General features: G+C 55.4%; 1 protein-coding gene across 1 annotated transcript; it reads right to left on the reverse strand.

Annotated features, from left to right (window-relative positions):
• Window positions 1-3,881: 3,881 nt before the first annotated feature.
• On the reverse strand, window positions 3,882-11,915 carry LOC124107923 (sialic acid-binding Ig-like lectin 11). The gene is given in 12 exon segments (XM_046466244.2): window positions 3,882-4,856; window positions 6,313-6,397; window positions 6,688-6,778; window positions 6,985-7,182; window positions 7,185-7,268; window positions 7,348-7,605; window positions 7,701-7,748; window positions 7,998-8,261; window positions 10,461-10,508; window positions 10,861-11,142; window positions 11,321-11,710; window positions 11,783-11,915. Coding segments are annotated over 12 exon segments (2,154 nt in total). The 5' UTR covers window positions 11,823-11,915; the 3' UTR covers window positions 3,882-4,490.
• Between the last annotated feature and the right edge of the window lie 1,583 nt (window positions 11,916-13,498).

Genomic DNA, 13,498 nt, shown 5'->3' on the forward strand with positions numbered 1-13,498 from the left:
GAGCATGCTGAGCTCTGCTCTTTGTTAAGAACAGATAATAAAATTTTTCTTAGCGCCCTCCTAGCCCACTTGGTAGAACATCCTGTTTGTGAGCAAGTCCTCCCAAGGACAGCAGACACCTCGTTTTCAAGCATGTCCTCTGTTACCTTATCTAAACCTTGAAAGAACCTCTCGTTTGCGAGCAAGCCCCAACAAAGACAACAAAATATCTCGTATGCAAGCATGATTTGCTGTCATCTTATTTAGACTTTGACAGAATATCCCATTTGCAGGCAGACTCCATCAAGGGCAATAATAATTACGTTTTCAAGCTCATAATCACATCTGATTCTCTACACCAACAGAGGCTGGAAGATAAAGGGAAGGATTCTCCCCTGGAGTCTCAAGAGAAATGTGACCCTCTGACACTTTGATTTCAATCCAGCAATATTGGTTTTGGAACTCTGGATTCCAGAACTTTGAAATAATACATTACTATTGACTTAAGCCACTAAATGTGTCACATTTTCTTGCAGCAGTAACAGGAAATCAGTACACTGCCCTCTCTGATTCTCAGCCATGTCAGAGACAGGCAAAGAAAACTGACATGTACTCTGTGGCTGGTGTGTGGCTCAGAGATGAACACAGGAGCTGATCAGCCCCACATCTGAGGACACACTATCCGAGAACATTCTCCTGAGCTCCCACAGATACCCTCGTGTGGGCTGCTTGGGGGGGTCATCTCAAGGTTTCATCAAAGCACCTCAAATGGAGCCATCTTCAGGCAAGGAGACCCTGGTGAGCTCACTGAGCCCTGAATCCCGCCACGCCTGAAGCCAGACCCACCTGGGGTTGTCAGCCTCCAAGAACCAAGACACTGCCCACTTGATTAAAGAGGCTTCTCCATCCCTGGCAACCAAGAATCCCAGGTCACCCAGGGAATTCTTTTTTCTTCCCCTGCGCCTGTCTCAGGCTGAGCAGCCTGTCCTTGGCACTTGCTACTGCAAAGCAGGTTCTTTGCTGCAGAACAAGTCACCCTAAAAGGTCGGGTCGTGGCTTTGAAATATTTTTCTCTTGAAAAAAGCTTGCTCTTAAGGTGACTGCAGGTAGAATCCCTTCCACAGGAAACTTGAGCGGTGACCGCAGACTCTCAGTGAGTCGGAATTTAGTGGGAAACATCACATCAATGATTTGTGGCATCTCAATGCCACTCAATTTGTGGATTGAGATGCCACAAATACAGATTTTGGTGGCTGTTGGTGGGAGGTGTGGACGGTGCTGATTCCAAGTGGAAGCCCGAGGTGGACAGCCGGGGGAAGGTGCTGGCTGTGGGGCCACGTTGCACAACACGCCCTTCACACAGCTCCTGACGCCTTCCTGGGGCAGAGGAGGCTTGTCATGAAGTTGTTCTTACCGAGCCCTTATAATACAGACCAAGAGCTGGCTGCCCAGCCCGCACAGAGCATGCTGTGGCACTGGAAAAAGGAAAAGCTGCATGTTGAGGGCCACTCATCAGGGACAGAGAGCAAAGGCTGGAATCTGTCTCTCCAGCCACTTGTAACTGAGGAGCTTCTAGGAAGGGGCAGGGAGCAGCTGCTTGTGCTCAGAGGGCAAGAGGGGGAGGTTTTGGGGTCCTCTTGCATAGAAACGACTGCTGCCCTTCCTCTTGACAGGTCACAGAATTCTTCTGGGGGCAGTTATCATGTTCAGCAGATTCTGAGTTTCTGATGTCTAAAGGTCATTGACCAGCGGAGTGGACTTCTGCCTATGCCCATTCTAGACGAATTGGTTTCAAATCAAATTTGGAGGCTTTTCCTGCAGAGCAGCTTAAGCACTTTGCTATGTAAAGAACTGTATGGCCTGACCCCACTTCCCTTATACTGTTAGAACTGAGCAGCTAAAGGATTTCTTTTAGTTCTTTTTACCTTTGAATTTCTACCATGCTGTATTTTCAGTTCTCTTGCATTGAAAACCCCCATGAGAGAATGCTGGTTTTATTTCCATGAAGCAAAGAACTCATCCTGTAGGCTGATGAAAAGCCTTTTAGTCCCCTCTCTGTTGATATAACAAAACTCCTGAGGCAGGGACTATGTAAAGCAAAAAGGTGTGTTGAGCTCACAGTTCTGGAATTTCAAAAGCGTGGCGTGTCTGGAAAGGACCCTGTGGCACATGGCACCACAGTGGCAGGAGTGTGGGAGAAACAGAGACCTTAGAGTGACTGGAAGCCAGAGAGGGGCCCAGCAGGGGTGTGGCTCAGGGGAAGGGCACCTGGCTGGCATATGGGAGGCCCTGGGTTTGATCCCCAGCACTACAAAAAGGTGGAGAGGGGAGTCAGGCTTGCTCTTCTTGGGAGGAGGATTAATCTCCTCTGAGGACATCACCCATGAGCTAATCCCCTTCAGCAAGGCCCCCCCCACCTCAGCAGCACCACGCTGTGGACCAAGCTTCCTACATGGGAACCTGGGGACTCTGAAGTCTAGCTGAGCCATAGCCAAGAGTCTTCCAAAATGTTTGACTTCATTGCTTGCTTGCTTTTCTTCTTTCTTTCTTTTCTTCCTTTTCCCATCCTGTAGCAGGATGGGAAAGTTGGAATCACCAAGTGTCCTGTTGAAAAGAGGAACAAAACTTGACAACAGTGTTCTTTTTGGTCATGGACACCATTGTGAAAAGTACTGGTATTAGGGATTGAACCCAGGGGTACTTTACCACTGAACTACATCCCAAGCCCTTTTCAATTTTTATTTGGAGACAGGGTCTCACTAACTTGCTCAGGGCCTCTCGAAATTGCTGTGGCTGGCCTCAAACTTGTGATCCTCCTGCCTCAACCGCCCTAGTCACTAGGATTATAAGTGTGCATCCCCTCACCTGGCACAAATTCTTGATGTAAAATAATCTATGGAGTTAAGTCTTTCATTTCTTATTTATAGTTTCTAATAGTTTGGTTTTTATCAATTGTATCATACGTATAACAGAGAACAGGGACTGGGGTTGTGGTCAGTGGTAGAGTGCTCACCTAGCACGTATGAGGCACTAGGTTTGATGATCAGTACCACATAAAGTTAAATAACAAAGGTACAGTGTCCATCTACAACTAAAAAATATTAACAAAAAGAACAGACAGCAGGGTGAGTGCTACATTGATGATGAGAAATTTCAGATGTGATAAAGAAAGGGTTGATGAAAAATGTGTTCCTTCAGGTGTCCAGGCTGTTCTTCAGAGGGACATTAATTAGAAGGGGAAAAGACAGTCTTGATATCCTCTAACACGTGGTTGTACTATTCGCCATGACTGTTTTTGAAAAAGATTTTACCCGTTTCAGAATTCAGTATTTTATGGAACGATACTGACTGCTGTAGCAGGATGGGAAAGTTGGAATCACCAAGTGTCCTCTTGAAAAGAGGAACAAAACTTGACAACAGTGTTCTTTTTGGTCAAGGACACCATTGTGAAAAGTCATTGACCAAGGGCTGGAGTTGTGGCTCAGTGGCAGAGCGCTTGCCTAGCATATGTGAGGCATTGAGTTGGATCCTCAGCACCACATAAAAATAAATAAATTGAATTAAGGTATAAAATACAAGTCATTGGCCAAGACGTGCAGTGTCCTCCTGAGGGGAGGAGTGCTGGTGAGCCTTGGCCAGGGAAGCTGAGGAGTGGCAGCAGGGCCTTCACTTGCTGCTAGCACACGTTGGAGCCCCTGCTCATGACGCCAATGTCCACTGTGCCTTCTCACTATTGAAGGCACAATGGGAAAGAAGAAAAGGAGGAAGTGACGCTGGGAGGACCGTGTCACACTGTGTGTGGAGCACAGACTGCAAGTGCAAGGGAATTTATACGCAAATTCAGCAAAAGAAGAAGTGGAGAGGGAGAACCAACCCACAGGGCAATGGAGCTCAGCCAGAGATGAGCGGTTTACACACTTGCAATTTATTCCAGATGAACAGGAGTGACTGTGCCAAGGAGAGGTGGGGCTGCAGGAAGCAGCTGTGGAGATGGGCGTGAGGGGTAAGGAGGGACAAGGTGTCCCCCTAGCAGTTCACATGCCTGGAGGCCAGAAGGGAGAAGCAGGTGAGCAGGAGATTACTACACCCCAGGGACAGCCCAACGGAGCTCTGGAGCACTGAGAAGCAGGGCATCCTGCAGGGTGCACCCCAATTGGGCCAGGGTGACAGACCCAGTGGGTTCCACACTAGCGCGCTGCCCTGGGAGGGGGTTCTGGGCGACGGCCTCTCAGCAGACACAGTCCCTTGGGGGCTTGAGGCATTTCTTTCTTCTTCTTCTTTTTTTTTTTTAAATATCGTTGTTTTATTTATTTATTTTCGTATGTGGTGCTGAGGATCGAACCCAGTGCCTCAGGCATGTGAGCGAGTGCTCAGCCACTGAGCTATAGCCCTAGCCCCTTGAGGCAGTTTGTTCTTGATGGCCCAGGACAGTCCTGTGAGTTAGGTTGATGGGGTCTATTTTGCAGAGGAGCAAGGTGAGGAGTGAAGTCATTTGCTCAAAGTTGGGTTCCTCACAAAGTTGGGTGATGAGACTGAAACTGGGGCTCCTGTTCCGCCCAGCACCAGGGCGGGGCATCCTCTGTGCTGCTCCACTTCCTGTGCACCTGGAGAACTGCTGATCTAGGAATTGTCCCTGGTGTCTCTCTCCCCGGGACATCCGGCTGCTCCTGGAGGCCACCATTGCAGATCTTGATCTCTGAGTATTCTGTCCTGCTGCTGGCCTCCTGCACCTTGGGCTCTCGAGGCTCAAACTCCAGGAAGCTGAGGGAGGCGTAGTGCAGCTCCTGGGGCTCTGGCTCCTCTCCCATGGCCAGCGTGGCCTCAGTGGGGGTGGGACCATATGAGGGGCTGTCCAACCAGGATGCATCCTTGGGACCCTGAAGTGGGGCAGGAGTCGGGATCCAATGAGGATGACGGGGCTGGGAAAGAGTGAGGAGGACCCCCAAGCCAACCCCAACTCAGTGTTTAGTCGCCTCTGTTCACCCCACAGAGAAGGACTGGGCGCCCTGCTCTCGTCCACCCAGTCTGGTTCCCTCAGTGCCTGGGATCGCGTGCACCTGGTGCTCGGTCAGTGCCCGTTTCACAAGCCTTCACAGAATCCACGGGGAACACTCATGTGCCCATTTACCAGCTGGAGAAAATGGGGCTAAATAACCATTTCCAAACACAACCTAGTGAGTGGTCAGCAGGGTTCCTGGCCAGGTCTCTCTGAGTCCAGTGCCCTGGGCCCAGGGGCAGAGCGCTCCCCGCAGCAGCCCTGCATATTGCACGGGCACCTGAGCAGGCTCCCTTCCGGCCTCGCCCAGTTAGTAGTGGGGAAGGACAAGCAGACAGAGCAGTCACCTTCTTAGAGACACCGTCAAACAGCAAATGTGACAAGGTGCACAAGAATGGGCGGTGCCAATGGGCAGGCCTTAGCACAGGCCCGGAAGCCCTCAGGGCCCACGCAGCATTTCAGAGGCCAGGCAGGCAAAGGGAACTAGGCAGCATGCCGTGAGCCCACGAAACAAAGGCTACTGTGCCTTGGGACTCATCTTGCCCAGATTAGGGGTGGACTCTCTGCACCCAGCTCCTGGGAGGGCTTATCTTCCCTCAGGCCCCGCCTGACAGAAGGATCTGCGTTCCCCTGGGAACCTCAGGCCAGACGGGTTGACCTACGCTTACCTATGCTAATGGTGTGGTTTATGGTGGCCACGTAGGGTCATGTGGCATCAGTTTGATCTTTGGAGGAGCTAGACACCAAGTGACTGAGGCCAGCCACATAGGTGACAGTGTCAGTGTGACCAGTCCCTAGTGGAGACTTGGATGCCAAGGCCGGGTGGAATTCTTGATTGCAATACTGCTACCTGCTGTCAGGCTCTGGCCCTGGAGATGAGGTGCTCTTGGAGAGACTCCAATGGGACAGGACCACTGGGACCTCCTGTCACCCACCCCACCCCTGTGCCTCTTGCTTCACAGCTGATGTCAGGCTTGGAACATGTGAGGCTTCCAACAGACCATGGCCGTTTGGGGGATATTTCTGTGGCTTCCTGCCTTGCTGAGGAGTGAGGAGAAGGGAAGGGGTGAGGGGTTCAGAGAGAAATGAAGAGACGGAGTGGAAGGGGCTGAAGTGAGTCCAGGCAGTGGGTGGTCAACCTGGGTGGCCATGGCCTTGGGAGCAGGGAAGGGCCTTGGCTGGGAAGTTCCAGGACACTAGACTGGGACTGGGGCCATGTTGGTGGGGACACAGGTGCAAAGCCTATTTGCCATAATGAGTCCCCTGGCTGTCCAGAGGTTCTGGTCCGGCCACCTGGGGAGGCAGGGGCTGGAGGACAGTGGGATCCTCACACTCACCCCACAGACAGGGCCCAGGTCAACGGGGGTGTCCTGTTGTGCAGTTCCTGTTGGGCTGGCAGCTTTCTTCCTGCGAGTCTTTAACCTGAAGGAGGAGACTGGGCCACTCAGCCACCTGTGGGCTCAGACCTTGGGGTGGGACTTCTGTGGGCCCTGCTAAAATAGCCTAGAAAGCCTACCAAGGCCCAGGAGTCAGGGGACATGTCTCACTGAGTGACTCCTGGGATAATGGGCAGGGCACAGACCCCTGCTCTGATCCTCTGGCCCAAGGCCACTCATAGGCACTGGCCTGTCAGACCCTCCAGTGGGGCCTGTAGGGTCCTGGGGACACATCCTCCCTCCACACCTGGCATCCTGCCCAGGAAGAACACTCACCAGAAGACGAGGCAGGCACAGAGGGAGAGTAGAGCGGCCCCACCAGCAGCCCCCAGTGTCCCCAGCAGGACTCCCCTGAGCTCTGGCTTCCCTGCAGGCAAGTGGGGTTCATGGTGAAGCCCTCTGAACCCCAGGACCCCGTCCTCCTCACACACCTACAGCCCTTCATCCCAAACAGCCAAACAACGAGTCCTCTGTCCACCCCTTCCATCCAGGCTCAGCCTATGGCCCCAAGCCCTGTCCTTGGTCACTCCTCAGATCCACCTCCCTAAACCTGGGCCCCCACAGGCCCCTGACCTGGCAGCAGCAGGACGGTGGCGCTCTGGGTGCCCTGGGCGTTCTGGGCCTCACAGCTCAGCCTGAGGTCGGAGCTGAGCGCCCCGTGGAGGCTCAGGGAGCTGTTGGCCCAGGGCCCCGCGGAGCTGGAGGTGACCCCGAGGGAGGCATTGCTGCTGTTCCCCTCCAGCAGCCCCTCCCCCAGCCGCCAGTGCAGGGCGGGGCCGGCCAGGCGCGGGAGGAGCAGCTGCAGAGCAGAGCCTGGGCCTCCCAGGAGCAGGAGGGTCCCAGCAGCCGTGGGGGGTCTGAGGAGCGAGGAGAAGGGTCAGCAGGTGCCACCTCGTCCCGACCCCAGGCGTGCCCTCCCTCCCCTCCCGCACTCACAGTGCACAGAGAGGCTCAGGGAGAGGTTCTGGGAGCCCAGGGGGCTGCGGGCATGGCAGGTGAACTCTCCTCCATGCTCTGTCTGCACCCGGGGCAGCTCCAGGACCCCAGCGTCGGAAAGCCACTCAGGGCTCAGGGTCTGCGTCCCCCAGGTCCAGCTCAGCCTGGCTGGGGGGTTGCTGGGGGTGACACAGACCAGGCGCAGGCTTTGGCCCTCCAGGACTGGGAAGGACGTGCCATTCCTGATGACTTCTGTGACTAGGGAAGGGAAGAGGCAGAACTGACCTGTGGCCCCGTCTCCTGGGCCCGCAACGGGGCACCCAGAGGCCCTGCTTCCTCTCTGCCCTTCCTACCTGTCCTATTTTCTTGGGAAACCGTCACCCTCAGGTCCTCTGGAGGATCTGCAATGGAGACAGGAACCAGCTCCAGGTGGGCTGGGGCTTCCCTCTGGGCAGAGGATCCAGCCCAGGACACTGAGGTGGTGGGAGGCAGAATCACGTGCTGGGTCCCCACACTGACTGCCCAATGGTCTAGCAGGACAGAAGCCTGGTGCCAGGGCCCTGGGGTTCTAGGCCCCCCAGAGCTCTGAGACCCTGTCATGGCTCCTGCCCTCCTCTGCTCCCTCCCAGGGACCTTCTGGTCTCACTCACACTGCACAGAGAGGTCCAGGGTGCCCTGTTGGGAGCCCAGCCTGTTCTCTGCTCGGCAGGTGTAGAGCCCCGAATCTCCAGGCTTCACCACGGGCAGCTGCAGCTCCAGGGTTCTGGGGCCCAAGGGGCAGGACCAGGAGAGGACTCTGTCCTCCAGGACCCAGCTCAGAGTGGCCGGGGGATGGCTGTCAGCAGCACAGAGGAGCCGCAGGAACTGGCCTTTCTGGACTTCCAGATGTGAGAATTTTCCCTGGGCCACTGGGGCTGGAGAGGGACAGACAGAGACATAGACATAGACAGAGCTGAGCCTGGCCTAGGGTGCTGATGCCCTGGGCCTCTGTCTTTCAAAGCCGCTTTGTCCAGTTAAGATCACAGACCATACAATGGCACTGACAGACCACAGCAGGTCAACAGTCCCATGGCTCTTATGTGTTCAGATCTGGGTCACCACAATGTTAGCCCATTCCTACCACACCAAGAGGAAACCCCCACCCCAGCCCTTGCCCAGCCCTTCCATCCCCAGCCTAAATACACAAACCCACTGTCTCTGGATTTGCCTTCGCAGGGTGTTACATATCCACAGAATTCCATGTGTGTGGTGGACTGTGTCTGGCTGGCTTCTCTCCCTCAGCGCCATGTCTCCAGGGTCATCATGTACAGTGCCTGCCAGAGCTTGGCTCTCCTTTAGGGCTGAATTATATCCCACCATCTGAATCCACCACAGTTTTTGCATCCATCCATCAGTTGATTGACAACTGGGTTGTTCCTTGATTTCTCTGAGGCTGTGGTCCTTGTCCACATTAACCACCCAATACCCGTGAGCCTGTTTACTGTTGAAGTATCCAAATTCAATTATCAGCCCTCCAAGGCCCTGGGGGACTGATCTCCACCTCCTCCTCTCTGTCCCCCCAGGCTGATATACAACTCCTGAGGAGAAGGGGCTGTTGAGACTCCTTCCCACAGTGACACCCAGCAACTGTTCCTCTTGTCAGAGGGGAATTGAGTGCTGGTTTCTGGGGTGTTCTTCCAGAGCTCTTTCTTTTGCTATTAGTAATGGGCATGAATGAGCCCCTTTATTTTTTATTTTCAGACACATTCTCCCTAAGTTCCCCAGGCAGCCTCAAACTTGCAATCCTCCTGCCTCAGCCTCTGAGCTGCTAGTGTTATTGGCATGATCAGTGCACCGGGCTCCAGAGCTCTTCTACAGCAGCATTCCAGAGGGGTGTGGTGAGTTTCCTTCCTGATTTGGTTCCTAGACATAATACCTAAGGTCCCATTACCCATGGACTATCTCTGAAGCATCGAGTCTCTGCATAGAAATCCCCAGGAGCCAGTTACAAAGTTAGACCTCAGCCCTGCCCGGACCTCCTGAGGCAGCTGTGGAGAGTTCATAGGAGCTCCAGGCAGGGTGGGTACAGGTTCACGGGGACATGTTCCCAGAGGCATTATCAGGAAACTAACCCTCGTGCGCAGCCACGGTGGACTGGGCTAGTGAACTGTGGGACCACAGGTGAGGACACGCAGTAATGACCACCACAGGCTACGTGGATGGACCTTGAGAACACGAGTGGTGTCACATCAAGAGAGTCAAGGCACTTAGGATCCTGCCGCGGCACCCAGCCAAGTGGCACTTGTACAGGGACCCTCAGAGCAGCACAAAGGTGGAACCACCCTGGAGACGCTGAGCTGAAGCATGGTAAAGCCAGTGTGCTCCTTCCAGACACGGGGACGTTCTCCAGCCACGGGGAGGAGAGCAGTCCAGGCCCGGTTACAGGAAATCTTGTGGCCAAGTGACAAGCCACACACAAGAGGGGTGCATTGTGTGACGGCCTTTAGTGGTAGGGTCCCCAAGAGGCAGAGCATAGTGATAAGGGACGACGAGGGGCTGCCAGGCCTGGAGGGGACAATCGGGAGTGCGAGCCAGGCATGGGGCTCTCTGTACCGAGTATAGTGTGCTCTGGCCTTGGAGGGGCTGGTGGCGGCACCAATCGTGAGTGCACCAAAGACCACCTCTATGTCACTCGAAGACGGTTGGCACTGTGTTGCAGGACTCTCACCTGCACGGAGGAGGCGAGGTCGGAGAGTGGCGCGTGTGTGTGCGTCCTGGTTACTTACACCATGGAAGGAAAAGAGGACAAACTAAACCCTGTGGGAGATTCAGGTGTATTGGGTAAAACTATGAGGAAATACGGGGACAGCAGGAGACAAGCAGTGGCCTGGGGTCCTCGAGGCAGAGGCGGGGGTGAACACGAGGCCTTTGGGGGCCTCCAGGGCCGTGTTCTCACCTACCCGGGTGGGCAGCGTCAGGGCGTTTGCGCTGTGAGCCTCCTTCTAACTGCACGTGGTGAAAGGAAGAGGTGAGGGTCCGTCCAGAGGGAGCCTCCCTGGGGTGGCTGCTGGGGGTTCGGCTCCCTGCTGGCAGACACCTGTCCCCGCCCAGCCCCAGAGGGACACCCCGCCTACCTGGGTCACCTTCTCCAGAGATGCTGATGGTCAGGTTCTGAGGAGCATCTGGACAGAGAGACTCCATGAGGGTCGCATGCACAGCTGGCCTGCGCTCCTCCCCAGGAGCCATGGAAATGAAAGAGGAAGCAGCACCCAGGTGGCCAGTGTCCTCCCTGTGTCCCCTGCAGGCCCGTGGCCTTCAGGACCCAGGCTCAGCAGCCTCTCTCAGTCTGTCCCAGCTGCTCTGACTCTCCACAGCTGTGACCCAGCCACTTCCCAGACGTCCCCCCTCCTGGCCCCGTTGCCTTGTGGTTAGGGTTTCCCACACCAACACAGGGGGACACAGACATTCAGACCTCGGCACCCTCCCCACCCTCCGCCCCCACACAGCAGCCCAGTGCCCTGGCACAGCACTCACAGGACACGCTGAGCTGCACAGTTCTGTTTGAAGACACGCCGGCCCTGGGGAAGGTCACTCGGCAGGAGAGGTGGGTGCCATGGTCTTCGGGGTGGGGCGTGAGCAGGATCTCCGAGGTGGAGGGCTCCAGGCCTGACCCCGCTGCTCTCAGGGCAGCCCCAGCCCAGGTGATACGGGGGGCCGTGGGCCAGTCACAGGCCCCAGGCATGGAGCATGTCACATGGCTAAGGTGGCCCGACTGTAGGGGCTCCTGGATGTGGATGTCTGGGGTTTGGGTCAACTCTGGGGAGGAGAGAGGGACAGACTAGATCCAAGAGGGGATGCGTGTGTGCCTCTGATACAGACACCCCAATCCTGAACCACCTGGGCTCCACTGCCCCCTCAAGACCAGGGTCTCCCTTGGACCCTGACGACCCTCCCTACCCATGTGTGCTGTTGGTTCCTGGGCATTTGTCCTCACCTGTGACAGTCAGGGTGAGCAATTTCTTGTAACTGTGATTCTCATCTCCTTGCTCTAGATGAAAATAGTATGTTCCGCTGTCGTCCTTCTGGACCTCGGAGATGCTCAAGGAGCAGTTGTTAGATTGGGGGTCTCCGAGGAGGCGGAAATGAAGTTTGTTCTTCACTTTTGCTTTCTTGTCTGGGTTGTTTGTGGCCACGAGATCATTGTCTTTTGCATCAGGTTTGAAATTCTTCTGTGTCTTGTACCAGGAGCCGTAGGTAGGTGTGGAGTGCTTCCAGCCAGCCTTGGGGTAGGAGAAGGAGCAGGACACAAGCACACACAGACCCTCCTGTACTGTCACCGCCTTCTGCATCTGCAGCCAGAAAGACTGATTCTTCTGCAGGGACCCTGGGGGGACAGAGAGAAGCTTAGCTGCAGTCCCAGCCCACACCTAGGCTCCCTGGTCCTCAGCCCACTCACCCGTCCCCAACTGAAGCAGCAGCAGGGCCAGGAACAGCATCTTGGGGCTCAGGGGACTGTCCTGTCCTGGGATCCTCTGGCCTCTGGCTCTGCCTCTCTGAGAGGACACTCCCTCAGGAAGTCTGGGGATGGCCACTGACCACCACAGAAGAGGAACCTCAGCAATAAGTGCCCTGGTTTCATGGTCTCCTTTTCATAAAAGTGGGCTGAAGGGCAGGAGGCCTGAGCGCCTTGCCTCAAGTGGGAAGGACCCGTCCAGCCTCTGCCTCAGGGCAGGAGTCCCTGCCTCACAGGGGAACCCTGTGTGGTGGCCCCAGGGACAGCGATGGGGGCTGCCTCACTCCCTCACTCCCTCACTGCCCAGGCGAACCTCTGCTCCATGCAGGCAAAGAGCCCCAACTCCTGATGACCCCCAAATCCTGCCATAGGGCTCCCCTTCACTGACTCCAACCTGGGTCTCCATCTTGCATGCTCCCCAAGGGCCCTGGCTCCCCTGCGTACTCAGGGATATTTTGGGGTGCCGCTGCTTTGGGTTTGCTCTGAGTTTGGGAGGTGCCGGGGTGGAACCCAGGGCCCATTTGTGCCAGGCAGGCGCCCCACGCTGAGCCATCCTCCCAGCCCAGGGCTTGTGCCTTTGCTTTGGGCACTGGAGCGCTTCAGGATCCTCCCTCCACGTGGCTTCAGGGCACGACCACTGCCCACCCCCAAACTTCCCTTCACCTCTTCTGCTGAGGAGCTGGAGCTCCCCAGTGACAGGAGGCTTTAGTAGCTTTCCCTTCCCAGAACTTTCTAGGGGCCCAGCTGTGCCACCTCAGGGATGGAGGGAGCCGCCCCAGCCTGTGTCAGCAGGAATGTACCCGTGTCCGCCCCTGTCAAGGCCCACGAGTTACCCAGGTTGTGGTTCCTCTCAGAGCGGAGATGCCTCATACCAACGTTCCCAAGGTTGCCAGGGTGACGTTTGTCCCAGTGGATCCTGGCTACTTCCGGTGCACTGTGTCCACCGCTCATGGGGCTCTGAAATTCATCTTCCACAGCCTGGATGGCTTGTCATGGCCAAGACTGGACTGCACAATCGGAACCCAAGGCCTCTCCCTCCCTAGTCTCACTCTATTGATTCCTTTTTTTGTTTTGTTTTGTTGTTGGTGGTGGTGGGGGTTACCAGGGATTGAACCCAGGCGTGCTTAAGCACTGAGCCACACCCCCAGCCCTATTTTGTGTTTTATTTAGAGACAGGGTCTCACTGAGTTGCTTAGTGCATCGCTGTTGCTGACGCTGTTGCTGGCTTTGAACTCATGATCCTCCAGCCTCAGCCTCCCAAGCCACTGGGATTACAGGTGTGTACCACCATGCCCGTCTTGCTTCTTATTTTTTATTTAGAGACAGGGTCTTGCTAACTTACTTAGGTCCTTGCTAAGCTGCTGAGGCTGGCTTTGAACACATGATCCTCCTGCCTCAGCCTCCTAAGCCGCTGGGATTACAGGTGGGTATCACCCATGCCCGGCCTTCCACTGAACCTTGGGGGTTTGGTGGAGGAAGATAGGGTAGGCTGAATGCACTTCTCACACCTTCTCAAGGGCCTGTGATTTGTCGTTCCTGTGTGACCTTGATCAGCTGGCTGAGGTCATGTGTTCAGACTCCTCCTCTGTAAAGCTCCCTCTCTCCACCTTGTCATAGTGACCTCTCTGGAAGGAGGTCACTGTGTGCAGCCTCCCCTTA

Source organism: Marmota monax, unplaced genomic scaffold (genome assembly GCF_021218885.2).
Source record: "Marmota monax isolate L192 unplaced genomic scaffold, Marmota_monax_Labrador192_F-V1.1 WCK01_AAM20220418_F8-fsc00160, whole genome shotgun sequence".
NCBI lineage: Eukaryota > Metazoa > Chordata > Mammalia > Rodentia > Sciuridae > Marmota > Marmota monax.